This window comes from Leishmania major, chromosome 27, assembly GCF_000002725.2.
Source record: "Leishmania major strain Friedlin complete genome, chromosome 27".
NCBI lineage: Eukaryota > Euglenozoa > Kinetoplastea > Trypanosomatida > Trypanosomatidae > Leishmania > Leishmania major.
The window spans coordinates 248261-269046 of NC_007268.2; the positions used below are offsets into that span (position 1 = coordinate 248261).

General features: G+C 56.6%; 5 protein-coding genes across 5 annotated transcripts; all 5 read left to right on the forward strand.

The window, feature by feature from the left end:
* Positions 1-162: 162 nt before the first annotated feature.
* LMJF_27_0640 (hypothetical protein) lies at positions 163-1107 on the forward strand (the record flags this gene model as incomplete). Its single annotated transcript, XM_003721822.1, has 1 exon — positions 163-1107. One exon carries the CDS (start codon positions 163-165, stop codon positions 1105-1107), a length of 945 nt encoding a protein of 314 aa, XP_003721870.1.
* A 705-nt stretch (positions 1108-1812) lies between these two features.
* Positions 1813-2316, forward strand: LMJF_27_0650 (conserved hypothetical protein; the record flags this gene model as incomplete). Its single annotated transcript, XM_003721823.1, has 1 exon — positions 1813-2316. The coding sequence occupies one exon, from the start codon at positions 1813-1815 to the stop codon at positions 2314-2316; it is 504 nt and encodes a 167-aa protein (XP_003721871.1).
* A 4495-nt stretch (positions 2317-6811) lies between these two features.
* Positions 6812-8329, forward strand: LMJF_27_0660 (conserved hypothetical protein; the record flags this gene model as incomplete). The annotated part of the gene is made up of 1 exon (XM_003721824.1): positions 6812-8329. One exon carries the CDS (start codon positions 6812-6814, stop codon positions 8327-8329), a length of 1518 nt encoding a protein of 505 aa, XP_003721872.1.
* Positions 8330-12929: 4600 nt separating this feature from the next.
* AAT23.1 (putative amino acid permease) lies at positions 12930-14432 on the forward strand (the record flags this gene model as incomplete). Its single annotated transcript, XM_003721825.1, has 1 exon — positions 12930-14432. One exon carries the CDS (start codon positions 12930-12932, stop codon positions 14430-14432), a length of 1503 nt encoding a protein of 500 aa, XP_003721873.1.
* Positions 14433-19079: 4647 nt separating this feature from the next.
* Positions 19080-20687, forward strand: AAT23.2 (putative amino acid permease; the record flags this gene model as incomplete). The annotated part of the gene is made up of 1 exon (XM_003721826.1): positions 19080-20687. One exon carries the CDS (start codon positions 19080-19082, stop codon positions 20685-20687), a length of 1608 nt encoding a protein of 535 aa, XP_003721874.1.
* Positions 20688-20786: the final 99 nt, after the last annotated feature.

Here is a 20786-nt window from a genome sequence, read left to right on the forward strand (position 1 = left end):
CCGAGTTCGCCCGCCGCATTGGCTGGGCCGCCTTTTTTCTGTTCCCTTGTATAGTCACCGGACGTGCTGGAGCGAGCATATCTCTCCTGCTTGGCGTCGCGCTCCCTTCAAGGTGCGGGGACGATAGGGCTGACGCGTGTATTATTATTAAATGCTTGCGTCATGTTGTCCGCATCATCTTCCAGCTCTGAACTGGAGACTGCCGACGACGCTTCCGTCGAACACGCCGCACTCGCCTACGAGCGCGTGAGGCGTGAACATGCGCTGCAGCGCTACTTAAAGGCCCGAGAAGCGTACGAGGTCGCGTGCATCGCACGCGAGCGGCGCCAGCTTGTCGTGCAGTCACACAACCACACGCTGCGACTGCTGGGGCAGGTCGTTTGTGATGTGAAGGCGGTCGTCGATGGAACTCTGAAAGAAGGGTTGTCGGTGCGAGAGTCCACAGCCACAGCTGCAGAGATGCTGCTCGCATCTTCTTGCTACAAGAGGGCCGAGCGCGGTCTTGTGACTTTGTTGGCGCATGAGGGACGGCAGCACGAAGTGTTACGGGCCGCTACCTCGCCGGCAACCGAAACGTCTCGTATACCGCAAGTTTTTTCGTCCGGCTCGCGGGCTGAGAAGCCAGTCGCATCGTCGCCAGCAAAGCACATGCTGCGTCCGCTGCTTCTCCTGTGTGAGTGGCGGCTTGACTACGCGACTCTGCTGTGCCGCCAACGCTTGCCCCTGTTTTCGGAGTTGGCGCGTGCCCAGCGAGTGGTTTCCAACTCCCGTGAGAGCGCCAGAGAGGCACGTGGGCGCATGAGCGCGCCGACGACACCTGTCGTGCAACGGTGTCAGGTGCAGGTTGCGGAAGCCAGGGCCTCGCTTGCTAAGGCGAGAGCATTTCAACGGTCTCTCAAGGATCGTCTTCATCAACTACATCAAATGTTGAGCCGAAGCGCACCTGTTCACGCCGAGAGTGGTGTCTTCGTGGATGCTGGTGTTGCAGAGGAGATTCAAGCACGACTTCGGCAGGAGCTCGCCGTCGGCCACGTTACACTGCTGCGTATTCTGTGCGAGAGTTTGAGTGGCGCGTTTGACGAGAGAGGGCGACTGACGGCTCTCTGACGGGCCTCCTTTGGCTGCGTTGTGTGGGAACACATATTTGCTTTCCCTCTCGCCTGACTGCGCTGATGGCCGTAAAAACGGTCCCAGCAGCGCACAGGTGTGTTTCTCTCCTACCCCTTCTCCACTGCGCGTGGGCGCACGTCGCAATTGCATCGGTTTCGCATGCGGCATACACGGCTGCTGATGCCAAGTTCCTCTACTCCCGTGTTCCACTGAAGCGAAGCGCGACGAAAGGGACGAAGGAAATCGGAGAAGGTGCACCGTCACCCTCCCCGACCCACCCGCCGCTTCTGCGGCGACACGCCGAAGGCATCTGCTAAGCGTCATGTACACTTTTTCTCCTCGTTGTGTTGCCGGTTTCGCTTCTAAGCGCTCTCCGGCGGTAGGCTCTGCGGAGATGTTTCCATTCTTTACCCCTGACGCCCGAACGTGAACGCTGATGCGTGTCTGGCGGTGCCGTGCTCCTCTGCGTGTTCACCATTCTTTGTCTTTCGCGCCTCCTCGTTCCTCCTCGTTCCTCTGTGATGCCGTGTGTCCCACCACCGCGATGCGCCTCCTCCATCTCCCAACCGTCACTGGCGCTTCCTGTCACACGTACATGTCCACCTTCAGCCACCTACAAAAGTGCCCGTCTCGTGTTGGCAAACGCCTCCTCATTACATCCCATTCCTCAAAAAATCCACCACACTTATCTCGCACGGCAAAATGAAGGTCGAGCTGACGATGCAGTACCTGGATGAGTGGATGCTCCGCTGGCGCAAGTTCCAGACGGAGAGCGACTGGCAGATCGAGAAGAACCGCCAGTGGTGGCGGCAGGCAAACATTGTGACCGCCGGTGCGGTGATGGGGGGTCTTGTCATGTACACCGCCGGCGCGGCGACCATCCGCCGCCAGTTCGGCGCCCCGCACTTTTTCGACGTCGGTGTGGACGCCAAGATCAAGGAAGCGATCTGTGATACCATGACAAGCCGCTGGCGCTACACCCCGCAGGGTTACGGACGTCTGATGCTGGTGGGGCTGCCCACCTTTTTTGTCTTTGCTATTTCCGAGCACATTCAAGAGCGCCGCCGCCTCCGCGCCTACGTGAAGCAGAATACCGTGTTTGGTGAGCAGGCGCGCCGCCTTGTGCAGAATGGCAAAATCGAGGAATACCTCGCGGTAGACATCAAGGCCTCGCTCCCTCAGAACCAAACGCAGCTTTACGCGTAAGCATGAGCGGAGGCGCTGGCGGACTCGGCGACAGGCGTGGGCAAGGCGAAGCAACACCGTGGGGTGCGAAGTAAGGGGCAGAACAGCACCGCACATGTGACTCCAGGGCTTCGAACCATCATGGGCGTCTGTGCATCACTGTGCGCTGGGGGCCGCCGTTACTGTTGAACAGCCTCTTCACTCCACGGTTCATACTTGCCTGTGTATGCCCTCCGCATACTTGTCCCCCCTCTCCCACCGACACATCCACATGCTCGCATGCGCGCGCGCTCATATTTCGAGCACCGAAAGTGCGCGCTTCCCTCTCCTTCCCAGAGTCAACACTGTTGCCGAGTTCGTGTGTGTGTGTGCTGTTGTTGTTGGAAGCTTTCGCTCCCCTCCCGTTGTTCTCTTTTCTTCCCTCTTATAGCGTAGTAGTAGTTTGGTAGGTAAGCTGGATGATGGCGCGCGTGCCCCCCCCCCTCCCCGCTTCCGCCCACCGCGCCTGAGCAGCTGTGCAAAGAAATATATATATATATATATATGTATATATGTATATATATATGTTTGCACGAGTTGCTCACTAACGTCTGTTTTATTCTGCCAGGCACCATCCCCCACCTCCTTTAAGCGGCGAAGGGGGAAAAAAAAAACAAGAATAACTATGAAAACAAAACACACATCGAACAATCACGGAAAATGGCCGGCGGCCGAGACGCTTTCAAGCGCACTAGGCGCAGAGCGCCACAGAGATAGAAAGCGAAAGCGTGACAGCCAAGGGCCCACGCTGCTCAGCTGCTCGCGCAACGCGAAAGCAGGGGACAACATCACTTCTGAAACTTTCCGCACTGAGCATGTCCAAAGCAGGGTTGCGTGCGCGCTTCAGTGTCGGCGGACTCGGCAAGGCGTAAGCTGACGTCACACACAGTCTCACCGTGTACCGCAGTACAATGCTGCTTTCTTTTCCGCGCTAGCTCCCCGATGTCTGCAATGCCAGTGGTTCCCTTCTTTTTTTTTTCGGCCTACGCAATCTCTCCTCGTCGCGCCCCACGGTCGCTTCTTCCACGGCTGCCTTCTGTCACATGTCCCGTTGTCAACATCCCTGGGCAAACACACATATACACGCATGCACGCACCATTACCTCTCGCCACGCGTAAACATCGCATATATGTTTATGCACACGTCGTGAGAAAACCAGCAAGCAGAGGACAAAAAGGAGAGAGCGAACGGACATACAAGCAGCAACAACCCAGTTGAGCATGAAAGTGCACAACCATCGTACGGCGCACGACACACGGAGGCTTGCAGAAGCGAACGGAGTTTTCTTTTTTGTTGCTGTTCTTGGCTTGTTTTGCGGCTCATCTTCTTCCCCCCCCCCTCCTCCTCTTCTTCTTCCTCGGTTTCTCGGTGTGTTGGTGCCTCTGTCCTATTATTGCTTACTTTCTTCAGATTTTTGAACATCGTCACTGTTGTGTCGTCCCTCTCTCACTCTCTCTCTCCCTTCTCGTTTTTTTTCTTCTTCTCTTCGTCTTTTGCTCACTGATCTTCCCGGGCTCCGGTTGTTTTTCGGGTGTCCCTATTTTTCGCTTTTGAGGTAAACATTTTTTTTTCGGTTCGTCCGCGCAGCCTCTTGCAGTTTGTGGTGCTTTCTCACGCCCTCCATCCCTCCTTGCTCTCTTCCTCTCACCACCTGCATTCATTTCGTTCGCGTAGGTGAGGATCAGGTTTTTTTATGTGCATAAAAGAGCTCAGGCGTCCGTGAGTGTCGTGTGTGTCTTTGTGTGCGTGTGGTCCCGTTCTGTCTGTTTGCTTCGACGGGGCGTAGCTAGCTACTTGCACTGCTTTTCTCTTCTGGGGTCTTTGTCGCTCTCACTTTTTTTTGCTTCCGTTTTTGTTTTCGGTGTGGGCTTGCTTCTCCTCCTCTCCAGCGCCACACCACTCTTGTGCTTATTCTTGACGCATGCGTAGGTACTCGCGCTTGCCGGGGCTCGTGTTCTGCTAAGTGCATATATATATATATTGGTGCATCGAAGTGTGTGATTTCCGTATTCCTTTTTTCCGTCCGTCTCGCTTCTTCTCCCTTCGCTTCTCTCCAACTCAAGCTGGATGCGGGTGCCATTTTGATCGCGTCCTCCTTCCTCTCTCCCCATCTGCTACTTCTTTGTTTTTGTGGTCGTGTTGTGCCGACGTTTTATCCTGCGTGTCCTTTGTTATCCGCTTTCCTAGAGCCGTTCCCTGTCTCACTTTTTTCACCTTGTTTGATTCGCGTGCATAGGCCCACCACCCCGACGATATTCAGCCAACCGCAGTCGCCGTCGTGTTACCTTTCACGCGTCTCTTTCTAGCCGTCGGTGACGGACTCCAGGCAGCGTTTTCTTGTCTGCAGATTGTGACGGTGCTCACGTGTGTTCAGGTGAGCGGCTCAGTGTTGCCCTCACCGCCCTCTCTGTTTCGCGCTGTCCCTGTCAAGGACAGACCCGCGTGCAAGACGGATTGTGCAGTGCCGTGTTTCATACGTTAGAGGCAAGCATCGTCTTCCTCGTCATCACCAACCCGCCTGCGCCCCACCTCGTTCCACCTTGGCCCTCTCTTGTTGATAAGTAGAAGGTCAGACGGGGAGACGCTGTTTGGAGAGAAGAACGCGAAGACGGTGCGCTGTCGCAAAGATTGTTCGGCGTTCTCTCTGTCTCAGGGGTAGCTCCGTGTGACAGCGGCTCCGCGTCGTGGCGGCTGAAACCAACACAGACGCCGACGAAAAAACAACAGGAAAACGACCCTCTTTCAGGACATACGGAAGGACACGCAGATATCACAAGTACTCATCTCCGCAGAGGGAGGGAGGCCCAGGGTGCAGGAAAGCAGGCGTAGAGCTCAAGCGAGAGAAAAGCCGGGCATCTACACACGAGCACGAACAGAGAGCAGCGCTCTGGTGCGCACACGCAACACCAACAACTGAAAAATAACACACATAAAGGTCAGACACCAAAAAAAAGAGCATATCTACGAGCCCAACTGTTTTTTTTTGGGGGGTGGGGGTGGGGCGGTGTGAGTATTGGTGGAGATTCTTGTTCTCTGTTTCTATTCCTGTTCGTCGGCCATCTCGCCTGCTCTCTTCCCCCTTTTTTTCAGCGGTTGGGGAATTCTGCGCATAATAGAATACATATATCGATATATATATATATGTGTGTGTGCGTAGGTGTGTGTGTGTGTGTGTGTGTGTGTTGTTTTCCTTGATGACAGTCAAACGGGACTCGTCGACGGTGCTACTTTGCAGAATTTTTTTTTTTTCATTATCCCTCTTTGTCTGTGGCGTTCTCTCTCTTTCTCTACAGCCTCCTCTACGGTACGGAAGCTGGTGTATGATCAGCGCGCGTCCATCTCGAGGTCATCCTCTGTGCTGTGCATCGCTTTTGTGCACCACAGTCAACGCCCTCTCTCTCCCTCTCTCTCTTTCGCGTTTTTTTTTTTGGTTACTGCGCGTACGGCGCTTAATCCTCTTCATCCGTGAATGTGAGCTGCTGGAACGGAATACGCAGATTGCCCATTGCTTTTCACCTAGCCCCTTGAGTCTTCCTCACCGAACTGCTCTCCTTTCGTTTCTCACCTCTCCGTTGTTATTCGGGTGGGGGGCGGGAGTTCGTTGTGTGCCTCTGTCGGTCTTTCTGTCTATGTGGGTAGGTGGGTGTGTGTGTGCGTAGCAGCTCGCCATCTCACCAGCTTTCTTGCTCCATTTGATTCCTTTCGTGTTTTCTCTCTTTCTATTCCTGTAGGCGTCATCACTTTTTTGCATCGACGCTTGCTGCCGTGTGCTTGTGTGTGCGTGTGTGGGCCTCCCTCACCCCTTTCCTCTGTCTCTCTCGCTCTGTCGCTCAGGTGAGCAGGCCGCATCGCTTCTCCGCGTACCTCCACTCACTTGCCCCTACCTGAATCACCGCCGTCGCCATCCTCGAAGCGAAACAAACATGTCAGGGCCCATACGACTCTGTGCGCGATACACCTGATTTCTTGTCTCCCTTTGTCGTTCTGTTTTGCTTTTTCTTTTTTCATTATTATTATATATATATTTTTTTTTGCGCTCCCATAGGTTGTTGCGGTGGTTGTGTCTTGCAGCAGAGCTTCTGCTCGAGCGAGTGCTAGCCGTGCTTCTTGTTGCCGCAGGGCTCGTGGCCGGTGAGGTTTGTGTGTGTGTGTGTGCTTGCGCCATAGGTGCGGGCTCATTCCTGTCTCGCTCGTTCTCACTCTTTTCTCGCTTCTGCATTATTGCTCTTGGCTCCAACCTTGTTGCTCGCTGCAGAGGGGCTGACCTGCGTCTTGCACCCCTCTTCCTTTCTCTCTCCACCCACCTCTCACGCACATCTACGACTCTCTCTGCGTTCCAGTGGGCGTGCGGTCGTCGCATACAGACCCCACACCGTCACGCATCCGGCAGCCGTGCCCTTAGACGTTTCCGCGTGTGTTTGAGTTTCTCGCTTCCTCAACGTTGTGCGTGCTGCGTTGGTGGGGATCGTACGGCGGATGCCGTGCGTGTGCTCAGGCGCCTACACCATGTCTATTTCTTCCCGCCATCGTTACAAGAGGCCGCTACAGCGTGGCCTGCTCAGCGTATGCGCGTTGGCGCTATTCGTTTGTGTGGTGTTCACCCATGCCTCCGCCCCTGTGTACGACGCGAGCAACGTGAAGATCATCGTGGAAAACACGTTTGATTCCACCCAGCGCAGCTCTCACATTCAGGTGTGCGAAGCGAAGGGAGGTGTGCTGGTGCCAGACGTATCTGACGCCATTCACCAGGAGCTGGTGAACGCGATGACGGCGGTGGGTGCGACTAGCTATTGTGGCTACCTGGGAGGCACCACGCTTCTGTCCTCCTCCTCATGCACAACGTCCAAGGCAACGCTGGACTGCATTTGGTATTGGGACGAAGGGCGGTACAGCGGTATCGAGAGCGCCTACGCCTTTTACAAAGGCAACTACTTCCCTGCCTCGGGGAGCAACGGTGGTTTGGCCGGTGCGGGCATGCTCAGCACCGACTCGAGTAACCACTGGACGACGAAGAAGGGCGTGCAAGCATACCCGGGAAGGAAGTACCAGCGCTATGCGATGCTCATCCTGCCCCAAACGTCTTCAACGGCAGGTTGGATGGACAGTGCTGAAAGCGGGTTTTCATACGGCGAAGCGCCGACGAACCGTTACTATGCCATGTGCCTCGTCGAACAGGCAACAACGACTACGACGACCACCACGACGACGACCACGACCACTACGACGACGACCACTACCACGACCACCACCACGACGGCAGCTCCCTTGATTACCACAACTACAACCACGACGCCTCCTACCACCACCACGCTGCCACCCACCACGAGCACGACCAGCGAACCGACGACACGAGAGGAGAGCGACCAGAAGGTGACCATGTGGGTCGGTATCTCGATCTTCCTTGTACTGGCGATGGCCCTTGTTTTCGCCCTCATTATGGGCAGAGCTCGGCAAAAGGGCTGGTGTTGCTTTGCGGCCAAGGAGCCTGCAGGCGCCGCGTCGACGACATCGGGCAAGTTGGTTGCCCCGGCGGCGTCGTTGAGCGAAAAGCGACGCAGGTCGCGGCGCCCCAGCCTCGCGTCAAAGTCGTCCTTTCACTCGAACAGCAGTAGCAGTGGAACCGTACGCTCCTTTCACGTCGCCTCACCCCACAGGGACCGTTCCGGGCGCCGATCGATTCTCCGAAACGATGACGAACAGATGGAGGACTATCCAGAGCACCACGATGCCTGTTCTAGCGCCCGCAGCCAGGACCTCGCAGGGAGTGAGAGGCTCGATCCTATTGCACTGGTGGAGATGGTGCCTCTGCGATTCTCGGAGCAGCGCATGGTTTCGACTCTGCCAGTGGAGCTCGCCCAACCGCCACTCTATAGCGAGCCGCTGATACAACAATCGTTGTGGAACTCACGGTCGTCTCAGTGCGCAGATGAGCGCATCATGGACACCCCGCGGCCGCGACTGCGCCGCACCTCGAGCGTGAGCTTCATCGACTAGGCGGAGCAATCACGAACGGAAACGATAATGTACAATATAGCGGTCACGTGAAAGGTGGTGAGGTGACGCAGCATAAAAATGTGCGGCAAATGGAAGGGAGGAGGGGCTACACCACGAAAGCAAAAAAAAAGGTGCGTTTTCACTTTTTTCGATGTGTGTTAGAGAATACGCAAGCGTATTCTTTCGATTGTGTGACGAGCATGAAAGGATAGACAGCCCCCCCCCCCCTCTCTCCCCTCACCACTGACACACACGCACACACACACACACACATACATACACGCACATAATATCTCTTTGTGCTGTGATTGTGCTTTCTTCTGCTGTCGGCTTCCTTGTTCTAGCTCCTTCATGTGTGTGTGTGTGTGTGCGTTTTCACCTTGCTGCTGTTTTCGGATGTTGCGGCGTGTGCCTGTCCTTTCCTTATGGTGTTCTTCCTCGGCTTCTGTATGCATGTGAACAGTGCGGCTCCTCCACGGTGCCGTTTCTATTTCTTTGGGTTTTTTTACTTTTTTTTGACTCTTCTCCTTCTTCCTTCGTGTCTGTTTGTTTTCTTTTCCTCGTTGGTGCACGAGCTTATGTGTATTATGTTTTGGGGTCATCCGTGAGTCTTCGCGTGTGGCTGCGGCTCCTGTGCGCCTTCCTTCTTGCTCTCATCTTTTTTGCTTTGCTTGCACATGTGATCATTGGGGCTTCGAGTCTACCTCCTACACCTTCTTTTTTGTTTGTTGGTTTGTTTGTCTATTCTTGTCTCGTTGTTTGGTGGTTGCTGCCGTGATCATCATCCTCCCACATGCTCTGCTTGTCGACGCCCATGTTTTCTTTGTCTTCGTCTCTCTCTCCCTCTTGCTTCTTTGAAATTCGTTGTGCTTCATGTACATACAATCCCCTCCCCCTTCCCCTCTCACGCACCCGCACCCGCGCACCCCGCACGCACCTTCCTCCTTTTGTTTTCCTCTTTTCCGTCGATCTCTCTATGAAAAGGAAGCGTGACGTAGTCGATGTCCTGTTTGGCACGCACACACGTTAAGGTAAGAATACATGGCAGGAACCTTGTCGGAATGCGAAGGGTGTTCGAGGTCGAACACGGCGCACGAAGGCTCACTCCGGCTCGACGAAAGGAAGAGAAGACGACCAGGTGCGTTGACGGAGCTGTGCGCAGCGTGCCATCAAGCACGCTGCTCAGGTGCATCCTATGTCATGCGATTCGCACAAAGAAAGAGTACGAGGGTGCGACAGGCAGCCTGTGGAGGGGCGTTGGTGCCCATGAGCTGCTTGGTTGTGCTGACCTCGCTCTCTTATGAGCATCTGCCACGCTCTCTCAATGAAGGTATGCTCCGCTCCACAGCTGTGCCTCGAAGCGACCTTGAAGCATCGCCGCTCTCTCGCCTTCTCCCGCGACGTGTGCCACACGTGCGTTCCTGCTCCTCTTCACATTCGTCTGCACACCACATGCAAACACGTGCACACGTACACATTCGGCACCCACTGTGCCTGTTCTCCTTGCTGGCACGGCCGCTCGTTTTTCGACCTCTGTTCTCACTTGACGGAGTCATCCTCCGCATCACGACGGCATACCGTGAGGCCGAGATACTCAACGACATACGCGGCGTCTCTTCGCCCTTCTGTGCCCTGCTGCTCATTCGCACTTGGGGGAGGGGGCACCGGTGTCATTGCGCATCTGCCGGGCGCATCGACGGGGATTCGAACGCTTCCGAAAAGACGCGCAGCTTTTTGTGTCTGTTGTTGTTGTTTTTTCGTCGCGTAACGAAAACGAAGAGACGGCGCAGGGCATTTCGCCCTAAAAGTATCACGCGCCCGCTCCCACGCGGCAAGAGTAGTGCTTTGGCAGCTCCTTGCATGGTCTCATCCAACAAAGGTGCAGAGGCGGCGGGCTTTCAACCCTTGCGCCGCGCGCGTGGCAACAGCAGCGTCCGAGTGCAGCAGTCGCGAAAGCCAGAAGTGCTAGAGCACCCCGTGTGCTCTTATTAGAATCTAAGAACGTCTTTCCGCCTTCTCCCCCCCCCCTTCAGGTTCGGAGCGCGGCGGCGTGGCCGTGTGGGGTGCCTCGTCTTCGTTCGGCTTTGCTTCACGGCGCTGGCGCGTGCCACGGGGTGGGTGGGTGGGTGGGTGGGTGGTGGTGGTGGTGGTGGGGGGGCTGATCAACAAGATTAGCGGGTCCAGCACCGTTACGTCCCCGGTCTACCGTGTTGCGCCAAAATGCGCCGTTATACAGCGACGCGAAGCCCTCGACGCCGTGCTTGAACCTCTCGCATGCTTGTGGGGCGTGTGTGTGTGTGTGTGCACAAGAGCCTCAAAGGAATCATGACTTCTCACACACACTCGAACGTGCTTCGCCTGCCTGCGTGGATCAACGGCCTACTCCGGAGGCTGCCCCATCGTCTTGTTAGCTCTGCAATGTGAGTGGCGTTGCCGCCAGGGACTGTTCAGCGGAGACGGCAATCACCTCGCCTTTCGCCGAGGTGACCTCCGCCTCAACGCTCCCACAACCAGCGGGTTGAAAGGTGCCGGATTGGCTGACGCCATGCCGAGCTTGTGGCCGATGTTGGACGGCTACCCGGTCTTCGCAGACAGGAAGTGTGAGCCGCGGGTTTTGGATGGCTCGCCTCATGGACGACGGCATCCCGCGTTTTGGGCAGACAGCGACTGCTTCGGCTAAAGTCACGGAACCCTCTCTTCCAGCAGCTTCAGCCTCCGGTGGCTCGTAGAGCTGCGTAAGACTACAACTACAAAAACGGCCCTCTTCATCTCGTAGCAGGAATGTGGGTCTGCTGGTTGACATTGCGATTGCCGCTGCCGTGGCCCTCGGCATCGCCGTCGGCCTGGCTCTCTTTTCTCGCACGCCAGCATGTACTGTTGTTACTTTGGCGCAGCGGCCGTGGCGCTCAACAGCCGCACGTGCCACATCCTTCGATACCTGCTCCTGGATTCCCAGCTCTTCCTTTCCCGCTGTTGGCACTGCCATGAATGTGACGTGCTCATTGCACCGCATATCAGTGTACTCACAGTCGATACTCGTTAGCCTCCAGTAGTGGCGGCAGCTGCTCGTCTTCCCGTCTCCTCTTCGCCACCTCCAACGGTGCGTCAGCAGCGCGGCTACTCCGGCGGGGTGCGCCGAGGCGCGACCAAGGACTTCCTCTTGTGTAGCGACGGTGGGCTGCTGAAAAAGTCTCCCTCGCGCCCTCTTCGACTGCCTCTCATTGTCTTCTCCTCGTCTGTGAATATTGCCTTACGCTAACGCTGCCCATTCTATCCTTCACGCATCCCTCTTCTCTCGTTATCCTTCTGCATCTTTTTTGTGCTGTGCTCGTGTGCATACGTGTCTTTCCAGATGACGGGAGTGGCGGTGATGCACCTCACCTCGTCGTCTCAAGGGGTCGAGGACCCCGCTCGGTATGGAAGCTAAGCAGGCCCCCATCCCCTGTCAAACGCCAAACCCCACTTCTGCTGGTGACAGGGTCAGGCAGCTGTTTCGTGAGGAAGTCAGAGCGATGCATCGCCACTGATGTTAGCGGTCAGGGCCTGGATGGCGTGGCATCCTAGCGACCCGCGACAGCGAACACGCTTGCGCCATCCATAGGATTCGGCAGAGTGTCCGCGCGACTCGAAGGTATATGCGTTACCACCACCCTTCACACTGCGCTGCTGGTGTGTGGAGGGGCCTCCGTGCCACCCCGAGGAGAGGATGCACCAGCTGGAGACCAACATGATTGGAGGAGTGGCTCTGGGGCAACCTGCGAGGCGGCCGTGGCGGGTAGCGTTCGAGGCCGAGGCAGCGCTCAGATGGCCGAGTCGGTGCATCGCTGTAACAAGTGTGTCTGCGGCCGCTTCGCGCGACGCGGAGGGCCCCTGTGGGGCGGGAGAGGGTGGTTTGGAGTGGAGTGGAGCTCATGCTGTATGGCACGCATCGAGGCTACCTTGAAGAGGATGCTGTTTTGGTCTACCTTTCTCGCGCCTGTGTAGAGTGTGGGAATGCGTTGCGGAACCCTTCTACCGGTGGTCCACACGCTCGCGCAAGCGCATCGTTCAATGTACGGCATCCAATTCTGTGGCCCGCTCTTTTTGTTTTGCCAGAGAAACCGTTCGCCTCGGCGGCGACCGCTCGCTAGAGTGTGCCCGGGCGGAGAACCTAAATGTCGCACACCGTCTCCCGTGCGAGGCAAAGGCGGTGAGGCCGTCTCACTCGCGGGAGCGCAGGAAGCAGGTGCGTGCAGCATCGATCCTGTCTTTGGGGCGTCGTCCGCACCCACGACAGCGCATGCAGTGAATACTCCTCTTCTTTTTCCACATTTCCCTGTCGCCCGGCACATCCCTCTCATTCTCGGTGCCTCTACTGACCATTGGATACCTAGCCTCTACGGCTGAGGTGTGCACAAAACGGGTGTGCATACGCCGGCGCCCAAGCCCTGATCACTGCCACACGAGCGTTTCCGAAGACTGATTGACCCCCCCCCCAACTTCTTCCGCGCCGTGCACCGTTACACACGTCCACGCCTCTGCTTCCGCACACACACTCACACACCTTCCGCTCACAGAGCTGACCCGACTAACCTCTCGCGCGCCGCATACCCGCACCACCATGGCCAGCGAGGAAACAAACCCCCTCAACGTGCAGTATTGTGAGTCCGCCGGTAATCAGGTCCACCAGGATTCGCTCGACCTGCGCTCCGAGTTTCAAATGAAAGTAGCGCAAAGATATGACGCGAAACATGTGAGGCGGGCGGAGGACGTCTCCTCCGCCGAGGCGCCGGACCCGTACGACTTCTCGCAGTACGACCCGAAGCGCCAGATCGAGTTGCAGGACAAGATCCGGGCTGATCGCGTGGCTCGCCGCCTCGTCCCCGCGAATGTGTTCCAGAAGTACTTCGACTACTTGGTGCCCTACGGCGGCCTGGTTTCCACGGGCCTCAACCTGGCCAGCTCCTCCATTGGTGCCGGCATTATTGCGCTGCCCTACGCCTTCAACGCCTCCGGTCTTGTTATGGCCATCATCTACATGCTCATGATTGCCTACCTCACCATCTACTCCTACTACCTGCTGGGCCAGGTGGGCACCAAGACTGGTCTGCGCAACTACGAGCAGATCGTGCGCGCGCTCCTCGGCCCCGGCGCGGACTACTTCCTCGCCTTCTGCATGTGGTTTCTCAGTTTTGGCGGAGAGGTGTCGTACGTCATCTCCGTGAAGGATGTGCTGACGGCCTTCCTCGAGGACGCGGACAACACGCCGGCGTTCTTGCTGAACATCTGGGGCCAGCGCCTTCTCACCTTCCTCGTGTGGCTCGTGGCGATGCTGCCGCTGTGCCTGCCGAAGGAGATCAACTCGCTGCGCTACTTCTCCTGCGTCGCGATTGTGTTCATAGTGTATTTTGTGATTGCGATGGTGGTGCACAGCGCACAGAACGGCCTGCGCGCGGATCCGCGCCCGGAGATCAGGATGTTCACGACGGGCAACACCGCCGTCTCTGCGATGTCCACGTTCATCTTCGCCTTCCTATCGCAGCTGAACGCGTATGAGAGCTATGAGGAAATGAGCAACCCCACGCCGCTGCGCCTCACGCTGGGTGCCACCATCTCTGTCGGTATCGTGTTTGTGTTGTACTTCTTCGCCGGCCTCTTTGGGTACCTGGACTTCGGAGCCGAGATGACCGGCTCGGCGCTGAAGAAGTACACCCCGGTGAAGGACGTCATGATGGGCATCGGCTACGTGGGTATCCTGTTCAAGCTGTGCGTCGGGTTCGGTCTGCACATGATCCCGGTTCGTGATGCCATCTACCACTGCGTCCGCGTGGACGTGCACATGTTTCCGTGGTGGAAGAACGCGTGCGTGTGCGCCTTTATGGCGCTGCTGTCGCTCGTGGCTGGTCTGTTCATCCCGAGCATCAACGTCGTCTTTGGACTCGTTGGCGGCTTCTCTGGCGGCTTCATCGGCTTTATCTACCCCTCCTTCATGGTCATGTACTCCGGCAACTGGTCGCTGTCGTCGGTTGGGTGGTTCCACTACCTGTCCACGTACTTTTTGCTGATTGTCGGTGTCGTCGGCGTCGTGTGGGGCACGGCCAGCTCCATCTATGGCGAGGTTTAACTGTTTTTTATTTTGTTAAAGGGACAAACAGCTAATGGAGTGAAACCGTCGACGCTCAGTGGTAAAGGAGATGAGGAGAGAAGTGCGTCGTGCCTTCTCATCGATGACCATCCGGGAGGGTCGTTTTGGATGTCTCTCTCTCTTCGTTGTTGCTCCGTGCCATGAGTTTGCTCTCGGCTTCTGTTTCCTGGTCTCCTTCTGTTTTTTCCTCAATCACGGGCTTCTCTTTGAGCTGCAGGGAGGGTCTCGTGTACCTGTCGCAGAGCCCAATAGACGTCTTCACGGCCCCCCTGGCTGTCTGCTGTGAGACCTGCGCGAGGCTGGTGCATGCACGCGTGCGGTTTCGGTGCTGTTGGTTTTCTTTTACTATTATTTCTGCTATTGTTTTTCGTTTTGTTTTTCTTGTTTACGATGGTGCGCCTTATTCTGTTGTGTTGCTTAGTATTTGTTCTCTCTCTCTCTCTCTCTGACTTCCTCCACCGGGATGGCGGAGACCGGAAGCATCAGCAGTATACCATTGACAAAACGAAAACGCGATGCGAGGTGTTGTAAAATGCCTGAGTATCTAGCACTTTACTGGTCTGTTGGTAGTAAGGAGTGACGGCGGCTACCATCGTGGTATTGCAGACCTTGTTCCTCCTCCTCCCCCCTCTTTCTATTTTGCTTTGGTGATTGGAGTGGCCATGTCTGTGCTGTCACTGCCGATCAGGTATGTCGCCACCGGACGCTGCTCAACCTCCTCCTCATCTCTCTGTTCATGTCGCTTTTTCCTTTGTGTTTATTTTCGCCCCCCCCCCCTCCCCTCCACAATCTTCTGCGGGTGGCTTGCCTGTTACGTTCTACTCTGGGCCTCCTCCGCACGCCTTCACCTTCGTTTCTTTTTTTTGTTTGTTTGTTTGTTGTTGTTTCGGTTTGCGTGTCGCCTTTCTGGATCACGTCTCGACGGCCTCCTCGTCTGAGCACGTGTGTGGGATATGTGATGTACATGCTGCCCGCGAAGGTGCTTCGGCCAACGTCTTGGACGGAGATGTCGACCTGCATCGACACGGCTCTGCTCAACAGAGCGGCCTACGGAGTTGGAGAATGCCTAGAAGGCTTGTCGTCCTCCTTCACCAGCCCTCAGTTGTGAGGAAATCGACCGTTGTCGGGACGCCGTTGTTAACGACGGCCGTACAGGGTCAGCTTGTGCACGTTTCAGTGCATGTTTATGGCTGCACGGCTGCACGCAACATCTCCTCACACAGGCGCGCGCAGTCCAGCGTTTTACGAGGAAGCGGCGAACTTCTGGAAGAGCATCCGTGGGCTATGCGGCGCGCACCTTTCCTCAGACGCGCGAAGCGATTCGAGACACACTTCCATTGGACGCACTCATACGAATGCGTCTGTGCTGTGGAGGGCGAGGTAGACGCAAGCGAAAGCAGCAGCTGCGGAAGACTTGTTGTTTACTCCTAATCCGCGCTTTCTGCTGTTGCTGCGTCCCACGCAGTCCCTATCGACGGTACCCGTGAGCATGTGCAAGACGGCGTTGTTGGGCGTTACCTCTGACACAGCCCACCTGCGCGTACATGCTGCTGTTTTGTTCTTCCCTGCAATGCAGCCTAAAAAAGAGCGAGAGCAAAACGTGAACGTGTCTTCGGCTTCAAGACGTTCGTTAAGCCGCGGGTGAGGGTGGCATCACCTGGGTGCATAGGTTTTTGCGCTGCCGACTCAGTGTTCCACGGAGCATCGTCAGGTGCTTTGTGTGCGCGAATGTTTGCCAGCTCACGCCTTCTCGTCCCTACCGGGAGCTTGTGGTGATGCCCTTGTGGGGTGGGCTGTATTGATATTTATTCATGCGTGTATCGTGGTGCGGCGATGAGAAACGCGCCCTTTCTTTTTCGTATTCTGTTCTGTGGTGTGTCGGTTCTTGGAACAGTTTCAATCCTGCGACCTCGGCCGCCACGCCCTCCCCTTTCACTACCTCCCCCCTCCCCGCTTCCTAACAACTACGCCTAGCGAACAGAACACCACCACCCGCTCTCCCCTCCCTCCTTTCTGCTTTATCTTCTTGACTGAAAAGACACTCGGTTTGTGTGCTGTTGTTTTTCTGTCGATTCACGCTCTCATTTTCGACGTTTTTTTTTGCTTTCTGCTCTATCTTCAGCCTTCCCTTTCCCCTCCTCTCATCCCTGGTGTTACCACCGCCTCCGCGTTCACCATTCCGATCGTCATTTTTTGTGTATCTCCCTTTTCCTTCCCTCCCTTCTTGTCCCTGTACAGGTTTCTATATACGCACATATGTATGTATATTTGCCGCATATATATATATACTCTCGCTTCTTCTTCCCGAACGCCATCAGCACGCCTCTCTCTCTTTGCCATCTTGACTTTATCATATTGTCTGCACATGGATGTTTGTATTTTTTTGTGCGCTTCGTTGGCTTGTTTAATCACTGCCTTTGGTGTGAACCATCCTCGTGTTAGAGCCCGCCCTTCCTCCCCTCCTTTGCCTTGGGTTTTCATGGCTTCTGTGTGTGTGTGTGTGTGTGCCTCTGACGTACCCTGAGGGGATAGAGGGGCGCACCGTCGTTCTGCACAGCGTACCCGGTTCTCGCGCTCAGTGCAACTACGTTTTCCGGCGTCTCCCTCTCTCTCCATCTTCGCACCACCTGCCCCCGCTTCACCTCCTCGCTGCACCTAGATGATGCATCGACTCCTTCTCTCTTGCCTCGTCCGCAGCGTGTCCCCGTGGACCGTATCACCGCGCAGGTGGACAGCTCGATGGTGGAGAGAGAGAGGCAGAGAGCTCGATGACGGCGACCGTGCAGAGAAACAGCACAATCAAGTGTTCACATGGCGACTTTCACAAAGGTGGCTGGAGTGGAGGAAGATCGAAAGATCAGCCGGGTTGCTGCTTCTTTTCGTTTTCTGAGGCACTCTTGGATCACCACATGGAGTGGGGGAGGCTGCGATTTGGCGACCGCAGGAGACGGGCGGCGGACAAGGCGCCTCAGGAGCAGCGAGAGAGGACTTGGTGGCAACTGTCGAGGCACAACCGACGACGCCGTTGCGTCTCCCTCGCTTCATCTCCCGCTTCGCTTGTGCCGCCGCGGCATCCTCTTCTTCACCTGCGTTCTGCCCCGCCTCGCTTTCGAATCAGAGGCGGCATTCTGTTGGGGTTTCCATCCGGCGCACCACCAACCACGCGGGGCGTTTCTTCCCGCCTCTCTTGACTTCTTGTTGTTTTGTGGTTTTAGTCGTTCTGCTCGCCGTTTCCGCAGTGATTCGTTAGCTACTTTGATGTGGGCCTGAGCGTCTCTGTGCGCGCCTTGGAAGTAGCACAGCTACTGCAATGGGCCGGAGTGGAGTCTGCGAGGTGAGTGGGCGTGCGCGTTGTTCCTCCCACTCACCTCACCTCTGATCTCTCTCGCACGCTCTGCAGGTGAAGACATCGCCGGTGGAGTAGTGGAAGGGGGCTGCCATGATCTCGACTACCCACCGACAACCACTCACTAAGTCGCATACAGAAGCAAGTGCAGGGCACGCAAGAGCGGATGATTAGCGACGAAGCTCTTTCCACGCACCCCTCTTTCTTCTCTCTCATCTAAGTTTTCCCCGCTTATCTCTCTTCCTTCCCTCACGTGCCGCGGATCTCCAGTTTGACGGCGTTCGTGCGAGAGAAAAAGAGTCTGTGTGCGTAGGACTGGCCACTGGCTGCTCTTCTCCTTCTCCGCTAACTCCTCGATGAGCATGCGTGTTCTACGCTGTGGGTGCGGCAGGGAGATCAGCACCTTTTCCCCGTCGCGCAGGGCAGGGCGGGCGCCTTTAATTTTTTTTTGTTCGTGCAAGTGTCGACGATGAGCGCCATCATCGGCAAGCGCGGCCTGCAGTAGTCCCGCAAAGATTGATGGCGGATGGCGACGCATTCGCATTAGTCCACTCGCCGGCCCATGACACCACGACTGCTGTGATGCACAGCGTGCGAGGCAGCAAATACATATATATATATATATAATTCGTCAGCCCATGACTTGTTTTGGCTCCCTTTCTCTCCTTGCAGGCGTTCCTCGAACATCGCTAGTAGAGAAAAGGTATATGTATAATATACGAAAACACAACAGGGAAGCACGTCGTCTGTGCGCCGGGCATGGACGCCGCTGCCGATGCTCCGTTTGGTCACATGCGGCAGACCGGGCGCTGTGCTTTGCCCTTCGGGGATCAGCCGAACGTCTGGTGCGCGCCGCCCTTGGGAAGGCGCCTGTGATGAACCGCCTCCGCTCCGCGGCTGGACGCCCCCTCCCCTCAGATCGGGCAGCGCGTTCTCCCTTTGGCACTGCTCGATGCCGTGTTTACCGGTGCTTCCTCTCTGCCTATCTGTGTGTCGCGCATATTGATCTCCGACCTCGCTCTGCACCCCTCCTCCTCCGCTCATACGCGCACCAATGGAACCCGGCGTTGTTTGGTCGGCTTGTACGACGCCACCCCACCCCCATCGCATACGACTTCCACTCGTGCCGTGGTGTGCTATGCCTGTGCGTTAGTTAAGTAAGAGGCCCAAGAAAACAACGCCACGGCAACGGTAGTGTCACAGAGAGCACTCAAGATCATCCACTGCTCCCACCCCCCACTCCCCTCTGCATAACTCGACAAGCCAGCGCCACGTGAGACATGTCCGCCAACAGACACCACAACACCAACTATGCGCCGTATCCCCAACACGGGCAGGGCCGCTCGACTTCCGACAACATGCCAGAGGACCCGCCGGAGTACGGCGAGGACGGGCTGCACATGCTGAACGATGGCCACAGCCAGGAGCACTTGGCGGATGAGGTAGTGGTGGGAGCTAGCGACGTGGAAGGCAGGACCAAGGGGTCCAAGAAGCTCGATTCTCCCTCGCTCACTGATGACGGAGAGCTGGCAGCTAAAGGGAACAAGCAGCACTCGGCCTACATGGATATAGCACAGCAGATCATTGAGGCGGACCAGCGCAGCCGTGAGGACCGTGTGTGGCGTCGCCGCCACACCACCAACCCTGTCCTGCGCGCGCTGCAGGTGATTATGCCGTATGGTGGCATCCTTGCCTCAGCCTTCAGCATCGCCAGCTCTACGATCGGCGGCGGCATCATCGGACTCCCTGCGGCATTCCAGATGAGCGGGATGGGGATGGCGATTATCTACTTGATTGTTGTGGTGATCATGGCGATTTACTCCTTTGTGCTGCTCGCCATTGTGTCGCACAAGACCGGGCTGTACAACTGGGAGATCATCGCGCGTCGCCTGATGGGCCGCGGCTGGGACTACTTTGTCGTCTTTGTCATGTGGGTGCTCTGCTTTGGCGGTGATGTCTCGTACATCATTGCCCTCAAGAGCATCCTCACCGGCTTCCTGAAGAACTCGCCAACTGCATCTGAATACATCAAGTCGGAGCCGGGGTACCGCCTCATTACGTCCATGTTGTGGATCGCCGTGATTCTGCCGATGTGCCTGCCGAAGGAGATCAACTCGCTGCGCATCGTCTCCACAGTGGCCATTCTCTTCGTCGTCTTCTTCACCATCACCTGCATCATTCACTCTTCTCAGAGCCTGCATGCACGCGGCATGCGAGACGACCTGGTGTCTTTCCAAACCGGCAACACGGCTATCAACGGCTTGTCGAGCCTCATGTTCGCCTTCATTGCGCAGGTGAACGCGCCGGAGATATCTCGTGAGATGTACAAGTTTTCTGTGCACCGGGTCTTCTTGTCGGCGCTGCTCGGCATGTCGCTGTGCGCGATTCTGTACTTCTTGACAGGACTCTTCGGCTACCTCGACTTTGGCCCTGAGGTGAGCGACTCCATCCTGGCCATGTACAACCCCCTGAAGGACCATCTCATGGCCGTCTCGTACGTTGGCATGATGCTCAAAATCTGCGTAGGCTTCGCTCTGCACCTGATCCCGTGCCGCGACTGCGTGTACTACATGATCGGCACCGAAGTATCCCACGTGCCATGGTGGAAGAACGCCATCTTGTGCTCCCTGCAAGCCGCGGCGGCTCTCGTCGCTGGCCTCTTCATCCCGCGCATCACCACTGTCTTTGGTCTTCTGGGCGGATTCTGCGGTGGCTTTGTGGGCTTCATCTTCCCCTCGCTATTCATGATGTACTCGGGCGGCTTCTCGGCCGCCCGCGTTGGGTGGGGCCACTTCCTCGGCACCTACGCACTGCTGCTGACGGGTGTGGTTGCCGTGGTGTGGGGCACTAGCGCCGCCATCCACGGCGCTGTCCTTTCTTCGTGGTAGGCGTGTCGCGTGCGCGTCCGTGTTGAGCAGAGCTGCACGATATGCCCTTCAAACAAGGGAGCACCGGTGATGATTCAATCGCTTTGTCGGAACGGCCTC